This window comes from Physcomitrium patens, chromosome 5 (assembly GCF_059467195.1).
Source record: "Physcomitrium patens ecotype Gransden chromosome 5, ASM5946719v1, whole genome shotgun sequence".
Taxonomy (NCBI): Eukaryota; Viridiplantae; Streptophyta; class Bryopsida; order Funariales; family Funariaceae; genus Physcomitrium; species Physcomitrium patens.
Genome location: NC_143414.1, coordinates 19,635,633 through 19,659,098, shown reverse-complemented (window position 1 = coordinate 19,659,098; position 23,466 = coordinate 19,635,633). Strand labels below are relative to the sequence as shown.

The 23,466-nt window shown below is 40.8% G+C and overlaps 3 protein-coding genes and 2 long non-coding RNA genes across 11 annotated transcripts; 4 read left to right on the top strand and 1 right to left on the bottom strand.

The window, feature by feature from the left end:
* Positions 1 to 111: 111 nt before the first annotated feature.
* LOC149989329 (uncharacterized) lies at positions 112 to 3,631 on the top strand. Of its 2 annotated transcripts, none has more exons than XR_016503161.1 (7): positions 112 to 760; positions 1,061 to 1,250; positions 1,453 to 1,567; positions 1,934 to 2,032; positions 2,357 to 2,603; positions 2,743 to 2,910; positions 3,150 to 3,631. It is a non-coding gene; the product is annotated as an uncharacterized LOC149989329 (long non-coding RNA). The 2 variants fall into 2 exon arrangements; XR_016503160.1 differs by having other exon boundaries at positions 133 to 760; positions 2,298 to 2,603.
* Positions 3,632 to 8,019: 4,388 nt separating this feature from the next.
* On the top strand, positions 8,020 to 13,538 carry LOC112282935 (protein trichome birefringence-like 9). 5 transcript variants are annotated; one of them, XM_073534035.2, is made up of 6 exons: positions 8,020 to 8,997; positions 10,065 to 11,196; positions 11,627 to 11,796; positions 11,896 to 12,016; positions 12,176 to 12,331; positions 12,721 to 13,538. In XM_073534035.2, the coding sequence occupies exons 2-6, from the start codon at positions 10,526 to 10,528 to the stop codon at positions 13,085 to 13,087; spliced, it is 1,485 nt and encodes a 494-aa protein (XP_073390136.1). In that variant the 5' UTR covers positions 8,020 to 8,997; positions 10,065 to 10,525; the 3' UTR covers positions 13,088 to 13,538. The 5 variants fall into 5 exon arrangements, with proteins under 5 accessions (XP_073390136.1, XP_090106946.1, XP_090106945.1 ...); XM_090250822.1 differs by having other exon boundaries at positions 8,496 to 8,815; XM_090250820.1 differs by having other exon boundaries at positions 8,025 to 8,997; positions 11,627 to 12,016.
* An 847-nt stretch (positions 13,539 to 14,385) lies between these two features.
* On the top strand, positions 14,386 to 15,556 carry LOC112282937 (uncharacterized). Its single transcript, XM_024521140.3, has 3 exons — positions 14,386 to 14,568; positions 14,798 to 14,890; positions 15,149 to 15,556. Exons 1-3 carry the CDS (start codon positions 14,484 to 14,486, stop codon positions 15,202 to 15,204), a joined length of 234 nt encoding a protein of 77 aa, XP_024376908.2. The 5' UTR covers positions 14,386 to 14,483; the 3' UTR covers positions 15,205 to 15,556.
* A 1,526-nt stretch (positions 15,557 to 17,082) lies between these two features.
* Positions 17,083 to 20,242, bottom strand: LOC112282936 (THO complex subunit 4B). Its single transcript, XM_024521139.2, has 6 exons — positions 20,102 to 20,242; positions 19,586 to 19,824; positions 18,815 to 18,961; positions 18,473 to 18,541; positions 18,064 to 18,263; positions 17,083 to 17,657 (listed from the first exon to the last, which is right to left on the bottom strand). The coding sequence occupies exons 2-6, from the start codon at positions 19,817 to 19,819 to the stop codon at positions 17,453 to 17,455; spliced, it is 855 nt and encodes a 284-aa protein (XP_024376907.1). The 5' UTR covers positions 19,820 to 19,824; positions 20,102 to 20,242; the 3' UTR covers positions 17,083 to 17,452.
* A 791-nt stretch (positions 20,243 to 21,033) lies between these two features.
* LOC149989328 (uncharacterized) lies at positions 21,034 to 22,548 on the top strand. Of its 2 annotated transcripts, XR_016503158.1 has the most exons (3): positions 21,034 to 21,233; positions 21,590 to 21,663; positions 21,905 to 22,548. It is a non-coding gene; the product is annotated as an uncharacterized LOC149989328 (long non-coding RNA). The 2 variants fall into 2 exon arrangements; XR_016503159.1 differs by lacking the exon at positions 21,590 to 21,663 and having other exon boundaries at positions 21,099 to 21,237; positions 21,905 to 22,045.
* The last annotated feature ends 918 nt before the right edge of the window (positions 22,549 to 23,466 follow it).

Genomic DNA, 23,466 nt, shown 5'->3' with positions numbered 1-23,466 from the left:
CCAAATTCCGATGAAGAATGAATGCCGCTCAACGTCTGGTGAAGAGGAAATGAATGCCGTGCTGCCCCTTGCCACTGTTGCTGCTGCTGCTGGTAATCAATCGCATGCGATTGATTCACGAGCTCGTCGTCCCATCTCCCTCGGGAATTCCAGAATCCCACTATAGCCCCCCTCCTTCCCTCCTCTCAGGCACTGACTGCTTCCCTTGCGATCCTCGCCTTTATCGAGGAGTGGCGTTTCTGTGTTTGCCATTGATTGCAATTTCGCCACCACGGAAGCACGATTCTGCCATAACAGGATTGATTAATTTCCTGTAGTTTGAGCAATTGCCTCTTGCATTTGTCAAAGGAGAGGAGAAGGCCACCGCTGAGGGGGTCATGGCTGCCATGGCGTCTCAGGGGATGACCTTCGATCCCGCTTTGAGGTTGTGGCGCAAAGGACAGATTGGGCGGGAGAGTAATGTTGAGTTCAGGTGAGCGCGCTGAAAATGCGGAAGAGGAATGTTGAGTTCAGGATGAAGGGAGCTGTGGTAGTGAGAAGGCGTAAAACTGAGTTTGGAGGTGCTATTCGGGGATTTGGTGGGTTGGGAGACGAGGGCGTGGTCGAGAGATTGCCGTAGAGTCAGGACGTGCTGAATATCTCCATCAGGTCGCATGTCGTGGAGATGAAGAAGGGGTACGGTTCGTTTGGAGGGGGTAGTGCGACCTTGGAGAAGTCAAAGCTGGACTTGTCGCAGTCTTCTTCCAAGGTTAAACAGGAGGTATGCAAGAGTGGGTTTTGTGTACGTGGGGTTGAATGGAGTCGCATTTTGTTGCCCTCTTGGTGATTTCGTGGTGGTAGTCATCAGATGATCGGGGATTGAGTGTGGAAAAGTTTGAGCCTCCAGATTGCGGATGACCTTATCTGTTTGGATTAGTGTGACTTGGAGTTTTTTCAATGTGGACGTTCGTATCGGTTTGGCTTTGGCATGTTGCTTAAATTGAGGATGTGTTGGTGGAACTTGGAGGAGGTTCACAGCGAGATTTTTTCATAGATTTTGTGTTGTATGGCTCTTGTGCAGATGTTAGACCGGAAGTATGTGGAAGTTATCCTACAAGAGTGGCTCAAAACGATCAGTGACTTGCCTGAAGGCTTTCGACTGGCTGTGGAATTAATGCGTTGAATGTTCCCGCATGTCGGTCTAATTTGTTTCCGAGAAAGTCAGTGAATCTCGGTGGATTACTAAAGTCGACTTGGCCAACTTGTTGCAGGTTGTAATTAATTTAAAGCATGAGGATTAGGACGTCCTTGTGTAGGTGACGTTGACTGTTTTTTTGTTCGTAGTGGTTAGAACAGGAAATTTGTATTCCAGAGTCAGAGGAGGCGTGTGTTGATTGAAATCGTCTCTGAGGACTGACATTGCGCAGTTCTGTATGTGGCTAAGAAAATATTTCTTTTGCTTTGCTGAAACAGGGATTGATTAGCTCGGCCCAGATGGTCAGGTTTTTGTCGGTAATGCAAGACCGACTTTTACTAGGAAGTTATCATGGATGCTACCTGAGCCAGTTTCAAGGGCATTCATCGGTCGGTATGTTCTTGCTACTCGCACTTTGTCAGTTCTGACATTCTATTCTTTATGTTTGGCATTCAATTCTATTCTTCCTCTCTTGAATAAATCGTATGTACCTGCGTAACTTCAGTTGAGATTTTGGTATCTCTTCTCGCCAAATGTACAGATGAGAACATCAGAACTGACTAAATTGATTGGCAATAAGTTTTGGGTTCCAAATAAGGCCCATTTTCACAAATAGCAAGGATTTGTATTGATTGCCGTTTTTATACAAGTTTTATTAGGGGCTGTGTAGAGTTCAATTTCGTTCTTGTGTCTTTGAATCTTGCATAGGATTCATTTTCTTGCTATCTTTGATTTTTTGTGTTTATTTTACGTGAACAGCATTCTTGCGGACCCTGGATTTTTGTACAAGCCAGTATTTGACGAGATGGTGACTATCGGTGATGCTGTGTGGTGGGAGTTCCAACAAAGAGGTGAAAGGTAAGCTCCTGGTTTCAAATGTAGGTGTGATTCTTTGTCATCAAGTACGGAATTTATTGATTTAATGTGATGGGTTTTTGTTCTCTACATTTTCCTATGTGCTCTTCCCATTTTAAATAGGTAGAGTCGTTCTGGCAAAAACGTTGACCTTACTATCAAAAAAACCTCGTATAGATGCCATTCAGCTCCAGTTATTGGGATTTGCAGCATTCAGGCATTTTGTTCACTGATTCCCTTGGGTTTTCTTTTTCTTTTTCTTTTTCAGGGTATAGCATGAGTGGAACGTTGCTGCAGGAAATGTTCTGACTTTGGTTGCGAGTGCAGCAGCTGTGAACTGGGCACTGTCCCTCAGCCGACCTTACGGTTCAACATTCAAATATGAATTTCAAAAACTCTCTTCAAAAGCTTCCAAACCACGTCGTTGACAAGAGCTATTCTCTTCGAGAGTTCGACATGTCAAAGCGTGTATTTTGTTTCTTCTACAAACCTGCGCATCTTAGCCTGGTTGGTATGGTAACTGGGACTGCTAGGGCAGTCTATCCAGTATTATGTCTTCAGCGAGAAATAAGGAGTATGTTATGACTTACCTTTTTCAGCCTCGCATCGGAAAGTATTTATATACGACCATCCATGTCATTTTGTGGTTGGCAATGATAATCGTTATCTAAAAATGTGAGGATCCCTGTGAATAATACGTCCTTGCTTAACAGGTTGTCACTGCCAGCCCCTTCAGTCACCACAAGTGCATCAAGTTACTGAGCGTTTATGGGTTTATTGGGTAACCTGAAGTATCAGATGCTTTTTGGGGTGGAAAGGCTTATGCAAGACCATTTCCAGCATTTGGGAGTTGTCTTGTTTTTTTTCTCTGCAGCATTTAGGTACGTCCAATGATGTGCCCCCATGTGACGAGTTCGTATGTGTGATGCAAGCCAATTCTCGGCTATGTGCGTCTTTCGTCGTGGTACCTGAGGTCAGCTTAAATTATGAACCAGTACAAGTTGAGCAACTGGTAAAGTTAATAGGCTAAATATTTTTGTGTTATTTGCTATGTTTTTTTAAGCCTATTTGTTTTTATTGTGCCATGGTAAGAGGAACTGGACCGGATTTGTTTTCACAGGGCCTTGAATATTCAGATTGGGGACGTGACAAGATTAGCGTTTTTGGGTTAAAGGAAGTTGCCCGTTGTCTATGCTGATGGTCCTCTTTCACAAGCATACCTTCATTGACATCGAAGTCAGTGGTAGGATGGGTAAACCCTGCCAAGAGTCTTATCACTGGCCTCTTGGCTAATTCGAAGGTACAAAATAAGGACGGCACGCAACGGTATACTTCTCATGTTTTCGCGAAGAGAAAAGCGAAGCGTAAAGTTAGCTCTGGAAGTAGGTGGGTAGTCACATATTGAGCAGATTTTAGAACTTAGACCCAGTCTAGCAACCATTCCAGTAGAAATTTTCGACAGAAGACTACTATTGAAAACTGAGATGTTGTGAGGTATTATTTTGCCAAGTATGATGGAACATGAGGATGAACAATTTGAATATTATTTAGGGTAATACTCCACATGGCTAATCAATCATAAATCGATTGTGTTGAGTATCACTGTTTTCCCACCTGTAGACTTGGTTTTTATTCGCGACAAGCAGGAGTTCCCTGTGTGGTGTCAACATTTAGTGGATTGATCTTACATCGTCCTTGGTTGCAACCTTGTAGTTGAAAGTTGTAGCCTACAGTTATCTTGGGTTTGGTAAAATCATAATTTTCCTTGTTTAATGGGTTTTGAGAATTGTGTCATCGTGCAAGATTATGGAAGCTTGTTACTAACGACTAAACTCATCTCTAATATATGAAAATGGACATGTGCTTCAGTATGCCCACATACAACTGATGTTACAACCTTCGTTAAGACATTGATCCCACTCAAAAATACATGTGATAAATGTGTAGAAACTTGACTTGAGCCTGGAATGAGCTTGAAGGGCAGCAACTGAAAACTTTTGGGGTGCCCATTTCATTACTTCAGTGTAATCAGTCTACACAATGCAGGGAGGGTACACCACGCTGGAACCACTTGCGGCGAAGTCTTGTTTCATATCAACTGCATAACTTCATCACAATCGTCATCAAGTGTGAATGAGCAGCTGCCGCCAGTGAAAATTACTTCAAACAAAAATAATTGATTGGGAGCACTTGTCTCTGAAATATCAGAGCGAGGTTTCAATCCTCGGACCTATGGGTTATGGGCCCACCACGCTTCCGCTGCGCCACTCTGATGGGATAATAATATATTAGTGTCGATTCCAACTTATATAGAACTTATATATTTTCAAGAACTTCAATAATTGTACTAGAATATTCTCTGCATTATTGAAGTTTGAAATAGAAGTGTTGCTTTAAGGATCTTTTCCTCTCATTTTGTATAAATGTATCCATTTATACATGTATGTGTTTACTATATAAAAATTGAAGTAAAAATAGAAAAAGTTTTTCACACATACATCTATTAAAATTTAAAACGTTTCATTTGTTCAAATGTTTCAAATGTTCATTTTGTATTTTGGTATTTTCCTTGCAATTGATTGATGGTTTTCAACTTGATATGGAAACATTGAAAAATAAAAATAAAACACCAAAATCACTAAATACAAACTTATTCTGTAAATAAAATATTTAGTATTTTTTTATGTCAAGTACTATATATATGCATATTTATGGTTTCATTGGAATACAATCAAAATAATGCATAATCATTTTTAAGTTTTGAAAGGTGTTTTTCATTGATGACGTCTAACCTTTGTCATAGACTTGGCTTCAGGCTGTATGAATTTAGGAATTTATTTTTTTTGGGTGCATATGTGTACATGCATGGATCAAATGAAGGACACCTTTTTCATAATCATAGACATGGATACAGAGTGTTGAAGTACACCTTTGTCAATCTTTACAGAGACACACTACAATGTTTGAATCATGGCTTTTTTATTCAGTTAGTTCATGTTTCATAACATTGACTGAGTACCTCTTCATATGCTATGATATGATTCCACACACTCTTTTGCACATCTATGCATGACTGAGTGTTTATATTTATATATATATATATATATATATATATATATCATAATATCAAATAAGAATGATTATATTTTTTCTTCCTTTGATTTGATTCTTGGCACGAGCGTCCACAAAACTGGTTGGCATATAAGTACAAACCTCAAAAAGCTAGGCAGGAAAATGGCCTTCCTCCAAGCAGACAGGCAAACATCAATTACATTGAACCAACTTTGGCATCATCTTGCCTTATCCCCAAGTGTTGTTTTTTCTTGTTTTTTATGGTGTGTTTGTTATTGGCGTAACTGGGATTTCATCATTGCTAAAAAAACAGAGTAGGCACAACATCTAAATTCAAAATATGAATTTATTATGTAACTCACACTTAATCCAGTTTGTGGGTATTTGGATTTTTTATAACATTTTTTTTGGTGTTCCAAAATATTTAATCTATAGTCTTATGCCAAACATTTAGAATACAAGAATTTTTCTTGTCTAAGAAATCTTCTGTTGTTGAATATTTTTACTTGTTTTACTAAGTGTCCATCTACATGGATTATTTGTATTTGAGAATGATGAATTCAATTAATTAGCATGTGTGGATATTATTCTAAAATTTTGTGTGAAAAATTGGGTAATTGTTTAAGAGGAATGTTAAATAGACCCAAGATGTTACTAAATCAACCCACCCATTCTCATGAAAAAAAATAATGATTTCTAGATTCATTTCCCCATTATTGGATCTGCAACTAATAAAAAGCAACCACATTCATCATGATTACCATATTCTTCATCAAGGATGGGTCTATTTAGCAAAAGCATGGGTCTATTGAACATTCTCCTTGTTTAAAGTCTATATTTCCTAAAAGCAAATTTTTACAAAGTAATACACACACACACACACACACACATATATATATATATATATATATATAAAGAATTTTAAATCTTTTGAATCTACGAATTAGTTTGCCTACAAATATTGCTCATTGCTATAAGGTCTTCCAAAGGTTTAATTCTCTTATAGATTAGATCATTTTTATTTTTAATATTTCATGTAGCCTAATTTGCAACATATATGTGTTTATATATATATATATATATATGACTACTACAAGATTACACACCTACATAAAAATTAATACAAAATACAAATATTTTATTCAGATCTAATTTTAAAATATATACAATCACTATTCTACCAAGTTAATACTGGAGTGGCTAAAGTCCTTACAATTTTTTATAAAAATATCCTATGTCTTTACTATAGATGGCACACATTATGCTATAAGGGCATTGCATGTGCTTCTTTTGCTAAGAAGATCCCAGAAAACAATCTTACCACCCCCTTCCTCCACTTGGAATTCCTTAGCGTCTTTTAGATGGCAATGTAACTATTTTATTGCTTTCTAATATATATATATATATATATGATATTTTTATGCTTTTGGCTTAGCAATGATTAAGGGATTAAGGAGCAGGGTCATTAAAAGAACACAAAACAACCATTCTATTGCATTTACTCCTCCGCCAGATCCCATTGTTTTCCAGAACAATGAAGAATTATGAAACATGTCAGCAACCAATAGTGAGAATTCCAGATGCATAATTGCGAGGAGCAGAAGCTGAGATGATTCTTCTTAAAAGTCCAATCCGGGCAAAAGAGTGAGAAAGGGTTCCATGGCCAGCTCCGACTTCTCGTCCTAGTCCTTCGTTTTTGCCGCTATGTATTGATATAGGACCCATCTACTACTTCTGTAGGTCTACTAGGGTCTCCTCTGCTTGCTTTAGTGTTGCTTTTCGCCGAGCTCATTTGATGAGGGAGACCTTTTGGTAGCTCCTAGAAACGAGGGCACTGACAGCCACGGATGGATGAGTGGATGGATGGATGAGCAGGTGTGATGACACCAGTGAGGTGCACTCTTGGCTGATGCGTGATACCTACCTGCCAAGTGGAAGAGGGGGTTCATGCCCTGTCATTACTATTTTAACCTTAGGAGTTTGGTTTACCATTCCAAATTCTCATTATGGATGATGGTTGGTTGTATTTTTCATGTCATGTCTCACCTCGTGCACAATTGAGCTCATCAACCTATGTGTTTTCAATGCTTATATATATATATATATATATATGGAATACACATATGCATACAAATTACCACTTGCATGACTTTTGATGCTAGGTGACTTTGCTAAAAATGTGAAGCATTCTCTGAGACCTCCAACTGGAATCCTTTTACTATGTGTTTGTGGTTTTTCAAAATCACCTGTTCTACTTGTTTGGTAGATAATTCCACATTGAGGTGAAAAGGTGTGTCTTTCAATATATATACATATATATATATATATATATATATATATATTTTTATCGAAATAAATATCCCATAATTTATCCTCAAATGTAACCCATGGTTAAACATCTATCCTCTTTACTTGTTTATTCTTTCTTTATTTAGTTTCAATTTCTACTCTTCAACTATTTTCCTCTCTTTTCCTTGAAGAGGGGGTGAAGTTTCACAACAACAAAGTTGTATTAATTTGCTACCCCAATGAAGCAAAGTAGAAAACACCTTTGAACGGTTTGAAAAAAGAAAAAGAAAAAGAGATGATGTGAATTCTCTCTCTGCTTTAGAGAAATCAAGGATCAGAAATAAGCACTTATGAGGTGCATGGAAAGATATCGCTAGACCTAGAAGAGTGGCTTGAAGCCGCTGCTGCTGTTTTTGGAAAAGTTTTCTCTACTTTTCTTTTTGAAAAGAAAAGTATACAATTCATGAAGTTACAATTCCAAAAGCGAACTGTTGGTAAAGTAATACATGATTAGGCGGTACAAAGTATATTCAGAGTCATGAAAATAATTGAATCGAAAAGACTGACTTGGTGGTGAAAAAAAAGCCAAATATGGAAGCCAAAGGGGTACGCGTGTAGGTGGAGGGAGAGCCATGCAACATCATGCCGAGGCCTCTCTTTCAACAAAAGAGAAAGAGAGGCTCTCCCCCTCCCTCCCACCCGGCAGATGCTGCTGCTTCGCTCGCGTGATCGTCGTTGTCTGCATGCATTCCTCGTCGCAAATGTTACTGCGCCTCTCCTCCTCGCTCTCTGCTGGTCCTTACGCACAGACCTGTGATTTCAATCCGTGGACTACCACGATGCGCAGTAAAACCATCGTCGCAGCTGGTAATCGATAATGTCGGAAGATCAAGTGATGTGGCAGTGAGACCAGACACATGTGTCCCCGTTAATTTCTCCACTAAAACAGTATGAGTCAATAAGATTACAGTAATCTAATGAGCTCTCGGTGTGTTAGTTGGAAAATAGGATCTTAGTTGAAGTGCAGTATAAGTTTCACTGGTACTAACTCTGATTTTACGACAAAGTCTTGAGGAAGAGGCAGCCTTTTTCTGCTCCTTGTGCCTCCATTAGTAACCTCCACAAATTATGATATATTTTTCTCGTCCCCTTCAGCATCCTCTTTGAGGTTGTATGGCACTAATCAATCTACAGCTAGTGGTGACTGAGTTTGAAGTTGTATCCTGCTGTTCAATCTGCAGCTAGTGATCGTTGCCGGTGTGGCTGGTCAGTTTTGTCGTCCGAAGGTCTGGGCATGCGGTGCCGCGCGTGCTCGTGAGAGAGTACTCTAGTTTCTCCTCCTTCTCGTCACCTGGCCAGTTTTCAGTGCGAGCATGTGGGTTGAAGATCAAGGCGGATTCAATAATGAATTGACGAGCTTTCATGGTGAGGAAAGTGAACAATGTTCGTGGATATTGACGAGGATTGGGAGGTGAAGTTGAATTTTTGTGTGCAGTTGTTCAGGGACTCGTCTCGATTGAGTACCATGTTTTGTGACGGAGATGTCACTCTTGCAGTAATTCAGAGTGATGTAGCTTGCGCTGTATTTTCGAAGTATCAGTGCGCAGGTAAGTGTAACGCTTAATAATCTAAGCACAAGGATGTTGGTTATCGTAAGGTTTGGGAGAGTTTTTGTGTATGCATACAAGAGGTGTTTTACAGCTGCCTACATGTGAACTTCGCGTAGTATGCAATCGCTAATGCCAGTTTTTTTTTTTTTTTTTTTTCTTTTTCCTTTTTTTTTGCTCCCAAGTGCTTTGTAGTTTCTTCGTGCGAAACTTTACTCACTGAATTGAGCTTTTGATGGGCTCAGTCTGATCTGTTCGAGAAATTTTCTCACGTTGGGATGTGTCGCGCCACATAGTTTTCCAAATAGTTGAAGCCGAGAGTACATTGCAGACGCCTCCATAAGAAAACTTTTGCACACCGTTACTGCGTGCGATGGATACCATGGCTCCATTACGTTTATCTAATTTCGAAGGAATCGATGTGCGTTTCGTTTGTGCTTGCCACGATCATTTCGGTCCTAATAGAAAGTCCTCCCCCAAGTACCGTACTGTTCTAGGACCTACCCCTTGAAAATTGCTCGCCTTGCGCATAGGAAGAGTCTAATAATAGGTCATCATGCAAAACTGTCATTAGCTATACAGCGGAACTCTCCTATATTAACCAATCTTGTAAAATAGAAATGAAAGCGCTCTCGTCTTTTTCTGCATTTTAGTAAGTAGGATTTGTGAACTAGGGACAGCTCGGTCTAAATCTCCAGTTGGTGCGACGCTGACGTGACGGTCCCGAAGTGTCTCTCCGAGTTGTGTTGGTGTGGTTCAAACATACACTCTTATTAGTCCAATGCGGATAGATCTTCGATAGGTGTAGATGAGATGAATGCTTTTTCCGGAGTCCAGGCTCATATTGAAAAGTTGCAGAAGCTTATTAAAGGCCACTTGAATCCTCACAGAAGTCCATGATTAGAGTTAACTGTATCTCCTCGCTTGATAATTTGTGAAAGTTGGTGAAGCTTTGTGGATCTGCTTTAGACACTACAGGTGGGACGGAGATTGTGGGTACCACCTACTGCGCATTAACAAAGTTGCTAATTGTTGAGGATAGTCCATGTTTTGTGTGTTTCTCTCAGGATCTTCAAAGTGTCTGTGAAGTTTAACTTGCTCGCTTCTGCATTTAAACGAATGAATTAGCACCTGGCAAACCTTACGACGCATTACCGCTGACGCTACCCTCGTGGTCTTTGAGAGCAACACGGGAGAAGACAAGGAGAAAAAAGTTGTTTTGAGCGTTATGATGCTGCAGCAGGTGTCGCGGCGCTGTCTATTAGCCCAAGGTTCACGGTTAGCAGCCAAGAGACTTCATTCATGATGGGACAGGACCACTCAGTGCAGCAATTTAGAGTTGTGGTGCCTCTGATTTGCAGACTAAGTGACAAACTAGTACTGTAAATCGTGGGGATGAAACGATTGCCTTTGACATATTCTGCTGATAGCGCAAGTTCAAGATAGGGCTGGGCGGATTCAATCGTCGGTGATGTTTCTCTGAAGGAGATTGAATTACTGTGAAAAGTAGACCACAGATTGATTCCAAATGGCCTCAAAGCTATTCCTAAGCAAGCCGGAGCTGCGAGGGAGTGGAAGTTTTTTTAGAAGGGTTAATAATAGCAATGTGCTGGGTGTCTCGTTGCTCTTAGCTTGTAGCATAGGAGTGCTCTTATTATGTCTCATGTATGTTGACGGAAGTACATTCTTCGTCAACATTGGCAATGAGCCTGTTGTGTTGCAGAGGGGCTTGGGTGCCACTTCATTATCCAGCCACGAGTCGGGAGAGAGCACTGGTTCGCGAATGACACCAGCGACACAAATTATTTCAGTCACAAGGAGTGTTGACCAGCCGGAGGTAGAATCCAACGATACCTCTGAAGATGTAGAGTTAGGAAAGGCTACTGGTAATAATTTCGTCACAGAAGAAGAACATTGCTCTGGACTCAATGATGGTGGGATCAAATTTCACACTCCAGTTTCGAAGGAGCATGAAGTTTCAGCGACACCAGGTGGCAAAGGGACGGAGGACGGAGATCGTGAAGTCTTAGGCCGTTGTGACATCGCCCATGGAAAATGGGTGTATGACGAGATGTATCCACTGTACAGGTCCAGGAATTGCCCTTTCTTGGATGCAGGATTTCGGTGTGAAGAAAACGGGCGGCCTGACACGGACTACATGAAGTACCGCTGGCAACCTCATGACTGTGACTTGCCCAGGTTTGCAATTTTCCCTGTTCGGTTGACGATGCCCTTCACCAAGGCTCTTAGTATTATGGTTGAAAGAGGTCAATGTGTCGAGAGCAAGGAGTGTACTAGCTTGTCCTTGATATCTGGCATTAACTCAATCGTCAAGTGCCTTTTTGTGTAAAGTCCCCCCAATTCCGGTGATGTAAACTACCTGTAGGGCCCTGCCTGCGTACGTTGTGCCTACTATTCTGCTAGGAACGGAGTGCTCGATATGAGGGTCATGTGCAGAAGCAACTAGCTTGTACCATCACTCTCATTCACGCTATCACAATCATCTCTTTCCTTTAGTAGATGGCACATTGCACACCTGTACTGTCGTCTGTGTTGGGGTTAACTCTCCTTGATGATTGAACACACGATCCTCCCAGAGAACTGATTCTTGGAAAAACTATTCTTGCAGATTCAACGCAAAGGACATGTTGGAGAGGTTGCGAAATCAACGGCTAGTGTTTGTCGGGGACTCTTTAGGGCGAAATCAGTGGGAATCTATGTTGTGCATGCTCGCAGAGGGTGTGCAGAACAAATCTCGGATTTACGAAATCGATGGCCAACCTATAACTAAGCACACTGGTGAGCTGAAATTCCGATTCCAGGACTACAACTGTACTGTGGAGTATTACAGAGATCCTTTTCTTGTTCCTCAAACCCGACCACCTCGGAATGCACCAGAAAATGTGACAAACGTACTCCAAATCGATCGAGTCTCGTGGAGTGCTAGCAGGTGGCCTGGCGCCAGCATCTTGGTATTCAATTCAGGCCACTGGTGGTCCTGGGAAAAGATCGGGCGCCAGTAAGATGTCGCTCCTAACTATATTCACTTATCTCCTGAGGTTTGTGGTAAATTTAGATATGTATTGACTCGCTTATCTTAGGATTGTGCGCTTTTGAGCTTCTTGTTTCTTAAATTGTCAGTTGGAAAAGAGTAGTTGGATTGATAACGTCCTTGCAGAGGTGGCGCGTTTCAAGTGGAGAAAAATGTTACAAGCCATGGCTTTGAAGAGGCGTTCAGAATTGCGCTAACAACTTGGGCATCATGGATGGAAAAAAATATTGATCCTATGAAAACCCAAGTATTTTTTCGGAGTTTTGCGTCAATCCATTTTAGGTACACTAGCCACGTGACTCCCCCATTGACATTCTCAACTATGTATTTTGATGTTTAGGTAGAAGTTAAACTTCTTTTGCTGCACAAGGAATCCTCAATTATGCTCGAGGTTCTCTGAGGGTCATTGTATACACAAGAACGCTGACAATCAAAGAGAGAAGACGGAAGTGTGCAATCTTCCGAGTTCTTGATCAATCAATAGAAAACGCTTGATTTCTATAACTTAATGCGCTTCTCGCTGATCAGGAGAAGTCTAATGACTTTTGACAGATTTTAGCGGATCTGCCACAAGCTGAGAAAGTCTCAAATGAGTTCCATTCCCGTGCTAGTACTTAGTCTTCTCACTACAGCATCGCACTTACGACTTTGGATGGTCATTCTTGTTGCAGAGGAGGAACGTGGAGAAGTGGAGGGCATTGCCACGAAGAGGTCAAGCCACTGACCGACGAAGAGGTTCTGACAATGCAGAAAATACCTTGGACCAACAAATACATTGAGGATGCAATCCACCAGAACATAAAGATGAAGAGGAGTGCTGTTGAGTACATGGATGTCACAACGCTCACAAACTACAGGTCTGATGGACACTCGGGATTGTACGCAAACAATGTGAAACTTATGGGACCAACGCCGAAGAACCGTCAAGATTGTAGCCATTTCTGTTTACCTGGAGTACCTGATACATGGAATGAGCTCTTGTTCGCAACTTTGCTCGCTAGGGGTCAAGGTGTTTGGGGACAACCCACAGGCCAGTAAGCAGTCCATTCCTCACCTTCTAGATGTCTAAAGCGCAGACCATGGAACAATCTAGTAGCACATCAAGTGTCTGTTGTCACACAGTATATACAGAGAGATGCTCTCTAGGAAGGATTGATGCCAACTCCATTGGAACAGCATATCTTAGGTCTTGTAGTGGTTCTGATTTTGTACAAGGATATGTACAACCAGATATGGGGTGCACTGCAAAATGTTAGTTAGTGGGTTGCAAGTTGATACAGCACATTAGCTGAATAGGGTTCATTTAATCTACTACTCATTGGAATCAGTCAGGATGGTTAGATAAGTTGGACAACTTTTTGATATATTTATTATGTTTTAGTTTCTCTCAGAAGGAACTGTGCCCTTGAGTATTCACGGAATGGGCATGTTGGGTACCTTTTTGGCAATATCTGACAATCAGGAATGAATTTATCACATGTTTCACAAACATTGAGCAGATCCTGCTATTCGTTTCATGAACTTTAGTTGCTTGGTTTCTTTTGTAGCACTCTTCTGCGTGGTGAAATTGCATCTTGTAGTTGAGAGGAGCCGATAACAGCTGTATTTATTCATATCTATTTAATGTTGATCTGACATACTTGCATTTTTTTAATATCATAACAAATATAAAAACAACACCTAGAGACATTCTCTCTCTCTCTCTCTCTCTCTCTCTCTCTCTCTCTCTATATATATATATATATATATACATATATGTGAAAAAAATTACATAAAAAGAATAATTTAATTCGAGTTAAATGCAAAATTATATATTAAGTTGCATTTAATAATCAGGATTCTTGTTAAGCTTCTTTGTTGAACAAATTTTTCTGTTATGTATTAACACAATTAAAATATTTCTTCAAATATTTGATGTTTTAAACTTTTTTTTTAAAAAATAAAAGAAATGATAGAAAATAGATGAATAAATAAGTATATTAATACAAATACACAAACTTTGTTATTAATTGCCTATATTAACTATAATTTGTTTTAAATGTCACGAGTATTACAAAAAATGCCATATTTAATGCATCAGTATCATATAGGTAATGCAGAGTAATCCCTACCACAACAATCAAGAAAAAAAAAAAAAAAAAAAAAAAACTCCATTTTGTAATTGTAAGGGAGGGGGGGTTGCAGTATTGATGACATGGAAGAAAGGGGTTCTCAAAGCTGAGTCAGCTGCCATGGTGGCACCCCACTCCACAGTGGCACCCCTTGCCTCCCTCTTCCTCGCGGTCACCTCCAACACGTTTGAGGCTCCGGGTCGATGTTGAGAGACCCTAAACATCTGAACGAAGGAGGGAAGCCTGGCTCGGCACTGCTCGCGTGTGAGCAGAAGAAGAATCCGGGTCGCTGTTGTGTTTCTGCGACGTCGTGTCCTGTCACGATGGGTTTGTATCAGATTGTCGAAGCCTTGCTGTTGATGACTAATGCTGTCGCTGTTCTTAACGAGGATCGCTTCCTGGCTCCTTGTAATTCTTGCTCTCACTATGCCCCACCCCCCTGCACTTGGTCACTCTGTCTTAGTTATTTTATTTTATTTTATTTTGTTTTATTTTCTGCGTTATTCGCTACTAACCTTGTGCAAAATGTTTAGTTTCGCCTTTTTATCGGGTTTATTTTTCTTTTTTCTTTTTTCTTTTCTTCATGTAGATGTGAGTATTGTACATTTCGACAACTCATGGAGTTTTGGTTTGGCAGATGGCTTTGGTATGATCGACATGGGAAGTGGGAGGGTATCACCATTCAAGGGTCAGTTGATTGGGCTAATACACGCTGTGCAGTATTTGCGAGGTAATAATTACAGAACCTTTCTTCCTCTGCCGTTTGGCGATGGGGTTTAGGGTTGTCTGGGGCTCGTTGCTTGAGCAATGAGGATGTTCGTTTTGTGTCTGGAGTTTGTGGTGGACATATCGGAGTTATCGTCAGATCGATGCGCTCATGTGGAAGCTGCTATGTTTTCACACGATGAGCTTGAGACCTTCGATCTTACGACAGTGGTGTACAGAGTTCGACTTTTTGATACCTTGGGTGGGATGGGGTGTTTTGCAGTTCCGCTGATCGTTGCGAACTCTATTGTTATTGTAAGCAAATTACTCTTTGGATGATGCGACTCTGCTCGGAAGCTGCTGATTTTCTAACGTCCAGCTCGACCACAGTTGGTCACTAATACTATCGTGCAGTTTGTTCAGCATATAGTGGAGCACAAGCCCACTTTTAGTAGCTGTAATCATTTTAGGCAAGACGATAGCTGCAACGTACGAATTGTCATGTCCAGATTCCTACCAATCTCTCACTTGGTGATTTAGTTTATGTACGTAAAATTTCACAGTAGGGTTATTGGGGTCTCGAAGAAGTCTACGAAGAATTGATCTGGGCAATGTGGTAGAAATGTACATTCGGGTATGTTGAGCTTCTACTGATAATCGAGCCAACTTCTTTTGAAGTTTTCCTGAACAATATGGTGTGGCGACTATGTCGTTTCATCGTTCGTCATACGAAGGTGTACAGAAGCCACCGTGTCTCTCATTTTTTTTTCTGAGCAGTTCAGACAACTATTTGGAGAACACATTGAGCGTTTTGATCATGTTATGGGAGAATTTTCTCTCAGAATTCTTACCTGTATAGGATTTTATAGACCTCGTGCAAATGCATGGTAAACAACATTCAATAACAATGACTTAGATCAACTATGTTTGGACACGAATTGAACTTAATGAAGCTAGTCATCTTGGAGGAGACGAGGAGCCTTCTTCGTCGATTCATCACTATCTCCATGAGCCTCTGTACCGCGTCATCGAAACCTGTTCTTTATTATCGAGGATACTGACCACTGGTTGTTCTCAGTCATACCAACGTTGCTTTGACCCTTGTGTAAAGATCAATTAAAGGTGTAGAGCAGGTGAGCCAGCATTGACGAGACCAATATATCTCTCATGTTAATAGATGGGTGCCTTCGATGGCCTGCTCTTAAGGGAACAATTCTGTAGTTATTGGAACCTATCAAATGGTTCATTTTAAGTCCAAATTTCTCCAGACTCCTGTACAGAGCGGAGTCCGTGCGAATCGAGAAGACGTTTATAGTCGGGATTGTGCTCACTGGAAAATGTATTCAACTCTGAAGGTTGGTGTGATATGTGGTGCAATGGGGGAGTGACTGTGTGGGCATTATTGTTTTACAGCATGGGTGGAGCAGCTGCGATGACGGTGACACTGGCGGTAATTGCGCGCTCCTGAGCACCTAAAAACGACCGCATTCTTAAGCATGAAATTGAAGCACCCATTAAATCTCCCCGAGAGCTAAAAGCAAACTTCAAACGATCGATGAATCAAGCATCGTTAGCAGAAGTTGTTGCTGTGCTCGCCACTGAGTGCGTTGAAGGTACTGCGGTGTGTGAAGCATGAACACGATGCTTCCCACGCAGTCTTGCTCCGGATACTCGAATAACGGGCAGATATAATCTGAGCCGCATGTTGCAGCTTGTAGACTGTAAAGAAGTCATATTTACCTCGTAAACATTGCTATTTAAAATTTTTAATTGAGCAAACTGAGCGAGTGTGACATCTCTTCTCAATACGCAATTGCAGGTTTAGAAAGGACAATCAATAGATATTTCTGCGCTACTAAAAACTGATTCAGGAGGCATATCTCAACAAGCCATAAGCTAAAGGGCAATGGTAGATGTTCACTCTAAGAAGGATACTGTTCGCATTGTTTCATTGGAATCTAAAACGCTTTCACCTTTCAACACATTACCATCATTGAAGATGCCACCGCGACTGATATGTCACACTTAAGAAGAATGTTGCAAAAGCACACGTCTTGTTCGTACTTTTAGTTGCTAATAGATGATTAAAAATAATATAGTTCTGAAACTTCCAGAATCAGCTACAAGCCCCATGAAAACTCACAAGTGCTAGAAATTGTTCAGCAAAGCTTCTCACATGAATGCGAAAAAGTGTTACACAACATTGTGACATTCAGGTTATTGTGAGACAAAAGTTTTAGAATTCATCAGTTGTAAACTGAATTGAACATCATTTTCTCTACATTCCTGGATATTGGATAAAGTCCCGAATCCCAAGAAGTTATATCGTCGAGAGAGATCAGTACCGAGATGTTGTTCACGGCACAACTGAAGTAAAACGAGAGACAAGCATATATCATCACTGAAATCCACGTCACTGGCTACGAAGGAGTCATCCAAAGGTATTCGCTACGCTCAAATCCAACACCTTAAAATGTACTACTGAGGATTAAGATCTTAGGAAGGTGCCGTATGCAAGATTTCAAGGACCAGCAAACAGGCGGCTCAACCAGACTGAAGCATGAACAGTTCCTACTTTTTTATTCCCTTAATTTGTTTGCATAGCTTCTGCATGATATGTTTCTAGTTCTTTATCCAATTCTTCCAGAGTCTTTTCTGCAGCAGGGGCACCACCTCTTCCTCCACCTCGGCCTCCGCCTCTGCTTACAGTACCTCTACCGCCACCCCTGCCGCCTCGTCCTCTAAATGCGCCTATACCTCGTTCGGATCCTGAACCCCGTGCGAAGGGCAAACTACACAAATATCACAACAGCTTATCCATAAGAGGCGTGAGTTGCGTAAGCACTGCTATTCAAAATCATTTCTTATAGTGGGAGGATCTGCGATAAGTGAGGAAAATCAGCTACTTGGAGAATATAAGTTATCCAAGTCAAGGCAGCAGAAGTCCTGCTCAAGGCAATGTATTAGCTATACACAACGTAAAGAGTCACAGTAAGTCTGGATTTTGTCAATTTCCATCCAACCACGGGCTTATACAAGATATCTCCTCGCAGCACATCAAGCAAGTAGTGGAACGTCACAAGAGTATATCTGTAAGAATGTCATCTTCTATCATAAATCATTACACAAGGATCTCCTCTAAACCTGTTGTAATGAAAACAGGTAGGAATACTTGAAATAGTAACTGACAAAACTTACGATTGTGGATAGACGGCGCGCGCACGACCAGCATAAACTGCCATAGCTCCATTGGATCGTGCAAATGGAATTGAGACAGAATTTTCATTTGTGCCAATTATCTCAATCTTCATTGGCTTCCCATCCAACTGGACATTATTATATCTCTTGACCGCATTCAAAGCATCAGGTTTCCTCATGAATACGACCTCCGCAGTTCCCTGATCATGCGCAGCATAGCCAACAGTAACAGCTAAGACAAACCACATTCTACGTCTTGTACTGTGCAACTGAAAGTGAGATAACACAACAGGATACATTCTGAGAAACTTCTGAAGTAAAACTTTTCAGGATTGTAAGAAATTCTTGAGCATATATACCAATGAGAAGAAGAGATCGAGCAAAAGATACAACAGCCCAGATGTCTCACCTTAGAACGACCACTTCGATCATAGTTAATAGAGCACCTTCTTAAATCACCGATTTCTGAAAACAATTCCTGAATAGATCACAATAACACAACATAGGAGGAAACGCATGAAACACATCCCTTGAAAGATTAATTTGAAAATACACACTTGGGAATCTAGAAAGGGAACGAGAATTGCGGTCAGGTACAAAACAGTGACGAGGACAACGCACATCGGAGCCAACAAGGACGTCATAGACAACATCGCAATCAAAATTATGCACTTAGATCTTAGGAACCCGACACCTACAAGGTTGCGTTGCCTACAACGGTTAGCAGAAAGGTAGCACTGCGTAACCCTACCTTTATGTCATCGTTTGAGACTCCATAATCAAGATTGGAAATGTACAACTTGGTCCCTGTCTCGATACCCCCACCAACTCCTCTGCCAACTGCCGGAATAAAGTGGTTTGTGTACTGAAAAGCCGAATCCTGAGCCTGACGGACTCGCTGTTCACAAAGAGAAACATATAATTGGCAGTTGGCACCCACCCAGAGAGACCATCAGCATAAATACTCTTAAGAAAACGCTGTCTTCAGAAAAAAGTCAAACCCTCACCAACATGTCGATACACAGCATAAACACAGCACACGTACTACAAACGCTGCAGAAGAGGCAAACCACATCCTGAAAATTTTAGATATGGATACCTCCTCTCAGAACAAGTGCGTCACAGTAGAGGGGCCCAACATGAATGTGTCAAAGCGCTGATTGAATGGAATTCATCAAATTAGGCCCTCAGCATTCCAGCCGAAGATGAACTACAGGCACAGCACGTCCACAGGGTCTCCAACAGATATCCACCCTTCATTTTTGACATCCAAAACACCAAACCCTGCTCACTTGAAACAGTAAACGTCTTCCTTATCACAGCTTGGCCCGTGCCTCATATCAAACCCAGACGCTTTTCTCACTCAAGCTATTGATTCCTCAAGTCTCTTTGAGCTTGACAATTTTCTATAATTTTTCTTTCTTCTTTTTTCTTTTTTCCTCCTTCTGTTTCCCTATCACTAAAAACTCTTTCAAAGTCTGCCATTGCCATTAAGTGAGTAAGGGGATGCCGCTTTGCTTGCCTTTGCGCTCGCGTAAGGCGTTGGCCGGGCGACCGCCCGGCCTACTTCTCTGCGGGCTGGACCAGAAATTTTGCCTCCAGAATAGCCCCCGGCAGTACCAGCAGCAATGGTCGCTCTTCCTCGCTGAGGCGCAGAACCTGTTCCCCGACCACCGCCACCGCCCCTACCACCTCGGGTAGCACTCTTGTTGGTCTTAATCAGGTCGTCCAATGACATGTCCAATGCGCTCGTCATGATGCCTGTGTTGAATAACGCACACACCTCAAGATCCGAGTATCAAAACTTTAAAAACACGAACTCCACACTGAAACCCTAGCTTTGATAGTCGTCGAAACGGGCCACTCGACAATCCGTAATGCCAATTCCTATCGCCAATACTATCAACAGGCATTGCAATCAACTCGAAGCTCATATCGAAACTCGACTACCAGCACTCGCATCCCCAACAATGGATAAGAGCCTAATAAATGATCGTCCCAGCAAACACTCGGAAGTTGTAGGAGTCGGAGAAACAACCTAGTACAGAAAAAGCCGGTGCTTAATCTCGACAGAGAAAAAATCCGAAGGGAGTGTCGAATTAGCTCGTGGTCCGAAAGCAATCAGCGCGAGTCGAAACGGAGCAAGGAACAACAACGAAAGAAGAGACGGAAAGTAAAGGTGATACACTGCGTCGATGCAGCGAAAGCGTTTGCAAAGAAAGTGTCTAACAGGTATGGAGACAACACCTAAAGACAGAAGCAGAGCGGAGGAAAACGATGCAAGAGCACCAGACACAATAGAGCCGAGAGCAGGGAAACACAAACACACACACAACGCCACCACAGACCACAACGCTCCGTCGAAGCGACAGCAACGTCCAGAAACGCCCATTTCTCGTTTATATATTGGACGTAAAAGTTCATCAATATTATCTTCCGCCCTTATTCGCTGAGAGCGGAAATCTTCGTCGCGTTGTCGACGTTGATCCGTCGATCCCATCCCATTTCAATTCCCCTTCGTTATCCACAACCGTTCTGAAACCTGTTGCTGACTTCTCCCTTTCCTTATGGGGCTAATACTCATACGGGTGGGTTTGTTTGTGCATGTGAGGTTTAAGGTCCTAATTCGTCCAATTCCTACGGACAGGCCCTACTAACATTTTTCAAGAGTCTCTTTCATTACCACAATATCCATCTTCAATTGGTTATTACATAATCGGAGGAACAAGTTGAGCTGCTTTCTACCTTCGAATTGTTTACTTGGCTGGCATCCCGAGCTCGTTTCAAAACTGTTTGTTACCTGGTGGTGTGATGGTTCAGGAATCAGTATAATATGTGTTCAGACACAAGCTGATTGCATCGAAAAAGTTTTCAATATCAATCGTAATGGATCAAAAAGCTGATATTCCACTATGCAGGAGCTCCACATATACTCAGTCCAATGACTGGATGCACAGTGATCATGGATGTACATACAGATCACTTTGTTATTGTGTTTGATACCCTAAGACCCTAAGCGAGATATTCTGACGCCCCCTCGCCCTTGGAGTCTTTCATGATTTGGGGAATGTTGCTCTGTAGTTGTGCTTTTGTTCGATGTGAAGTTCGAGGAGATGGCTGGTCGTCGGCCGAGATTCTTGGATCGTTGGGATACTGATGAGTTGTCGGTGGTAGGCATGTGACTTCCTTTCTTTTTTTCTTTTCTTTTGCTTTTCCTTTTGATAGTGCTTGAGTTGAAAGCTTTGATCTTACTTGTGAAATTGTTTTGTTTATTCAGTTTTGGTGCATCTTGTTCGGTTTGTGGTTCTTCATCGCCACATTCCACCGTTGTTATGATTGGTTTCTGGATTGTTTTTTTTGGAATGCTGAGGTAGAAAAGGATGAGCGTGTCAAGAGTAAACAGCGAGTTGAATTTAACAAGGATGACCAACAGGCAAATTGTTTGTTAGGGAGTAGCTCCGTGATTTTGTCAAAGAAGTTCTATGGTGTGTCTCGCGGATAAAAGATTGGTGTATACTTGTCTTAGTCAGAGTGCGAGGAGCAAGTCCGCGGATACAAAGGGGCTAGATACAAGGAATTCAAAAAGTTTGAGTGTACGAGGTGACTTACATTAGCGTATTTCGATCTCGTATGCCCATCTCTTCTTGAAGCTTAGTGAATTGTTGTTTTTCCAATGATTTAGTGAGACGATCTGCGATTTGTTCTACGGTGGATACAGAAAAGAGATTTATACCCCTGTAAGCACATTGTCTCGGACGTAATGGAACCACATCTCCATGTGTTTTGATTATCATAGAAGACGTGATTGCGTGCCGATTTGAGTGTGCTTTGGCTGTTGCAGAATAACGAGAGGGGGTCTGGAGTTGTGCCCTGAATTCGGAAGGATAGTGTTTGAAGCCATATTGCTTCTCTGATCCCTTTGGCCAGGGCTTGGGCTTTTGCATCAATGGAGGATACAGCCACTATTGATTGTTTTTTCAATGCCCATGAGACTAGACCACCTATTGATTTGAATATCCATCCCATGATGGATTTTTGATCAATTTGGCAGTTGATCTAGTCTGAGTCTGTAAAGCCCAACATGGTAGGGCTTTTGCTATGTTTGTAGAAGATCCCGAGATTTAGTGCTCCTTTCACATATCTGAGTATTTGGTTAGCCGCATGAAGGTGGGACACTCTTGAACTTTGCATGAACTTGCTGAGTACCCCCGTGGCGAAGAAAATCTCAGGTTTTGTGTTGACTAAGTAGATCAGCATACCAATAAGTTTCTGAAACTTTTTGGCATCAACTAGGGATGCACTCTCATCTTTACTAAGTTTCAAACCTTCTGCCATGGATTCCGTTGACAGTGTGCAATCCTGCATATCAAATTCTGTCAATATATGGGAGGCATATGCTTGTTGGAAAAGGAAGATTCCCTCCGGCTGTTGGATGAACCCTACTCCCAAATAATAGGTGATATTTCCTAGATCCGACATTTTGAATCTTTGCATGAGTTTTGTCTTGAACCTTGGAAATTTTTCTAAGTTTGATCCTGTGAGTAAGAGGTCATTGACATAGAGAATAAAAAATGTGACTCCCTAATAGTCTCAAAGGTAGTATAAATTGTAGTCGGCTTCAATAGGAGAGAGACCATGGTCATCCAAAAATGTATTGATCTTTTTAAACCATGCATGAGGAGCTTATTTGAGTCTATTAAAGAAACATTTTTGTATTTGGTAGTCTTAAAAGCCTTTTAGTATATTCATGTAAATGTAAGAATGTGGTCTTAACATCTAAATAGAAGATTGGCTATTTGTGATTGGATTGGAGGCAAGTACAATAATAGAGTAAATCGCTTTCTAATTAAAAATAAGGATAAAAACTTTTTTATAATTGATATATATATATATATATATATATATAGATTTTATTAAAAGATTCATGTAGAAGGTCTAGTTTTCAATTTATTGAGCTTTTCATCTATTCTTGTTTTTATTTTGTATATATATTTTGTTAAAATAGTTAAAGTTCTAAGAGGTGGATCACAGAGTGTTTAAATTTTATTTTTTAATATTATGGACATGTATATTTATCCCAATAATTACTTAAATAATATGAATAGGTAAAAATAGATAAAGTTAGATTAATTTAATAATATATTATAGAAACATTTTTTAGAAGCTTTATAGATGTGATTTCAACATTATATGTATTTATAGGTATTTGGTAGGTCAAATACTTTGCAATAAGTTAGTAATGTATCTGTCATGGATATAAATATGTATTCTAATATTTATCTATATGATTAAATAGAAATAGATAAAAATATATTTATTTCATAATATCTTTTAGAATAGGTTTTTAGAAGCTTCATAGAGATTACTTTGATTTTACATGTATTTGTAGTTGATTGATGGATT

Coding starts and splice junctions, on each gene's coding strand:
- LOC112282935 (XM_090250820.1), top strand. CDS start 10,526: ATGGCCTCAAAGCTATTCCTAAGCAAGCCGGAGCTGCGAGGGAGTGGA. Junction 11,197..11,626: donor CATGACTGTGACTTGCCCAG/GTTTGCAATTTT, acceptor CTATTCTTGCAG/ATTCAACGCAAAGGACATGT. Junction 12,017..12,175: donor TGGGAAAAGATCGGGCGCCA/GTAAGATGTCGC, acceptor ACGTCCTTGCAG/AGGTGGCGCGTTTCAAGTGG.
- LOC112282937 (XM_024521140.3), top strand. CDS start 14,484: ATGGGTTTGTATCAGATTGTCGAAGCCTTGCTGTTGATGACTAATGCT. Junction 14,569..14,797: donor GGATCGCTTCCTGGCTCCTT/GTAATTCTTGCT, acceptor TTGGTTTGGCAG/ATGGCTTTGGTATGATCGAC. Junction 14,891..15,148: donor CGCTGTGCAGTATTTGCGAG/GTAATAATTACA, acceptor GGTGTTTTGCAG/TTCCGCTGATCGTTGCGAAC.
- LOC112282936 (XM_024521139.2), bottom strand. CDS start 19,819: ATGACGAGCGCATTGGACATGTCATTGGACGACCTGATTAAGACCAAC. Junction 18,962..19,585: donor CGCCTTACGCGAGCGCAAAG/GCAAGCAAAGCG, acceptor CTTTGTGAACAG/CGAGTCCGTCAGGCTCAGGA. Junction 17,658..18,063: donor CGCGCCGTCTATCCACAATC/GTAAGTTTTGTC, acceptor ATATTTGTGTAG/TTTGCCCTTCGCACGGGGTT.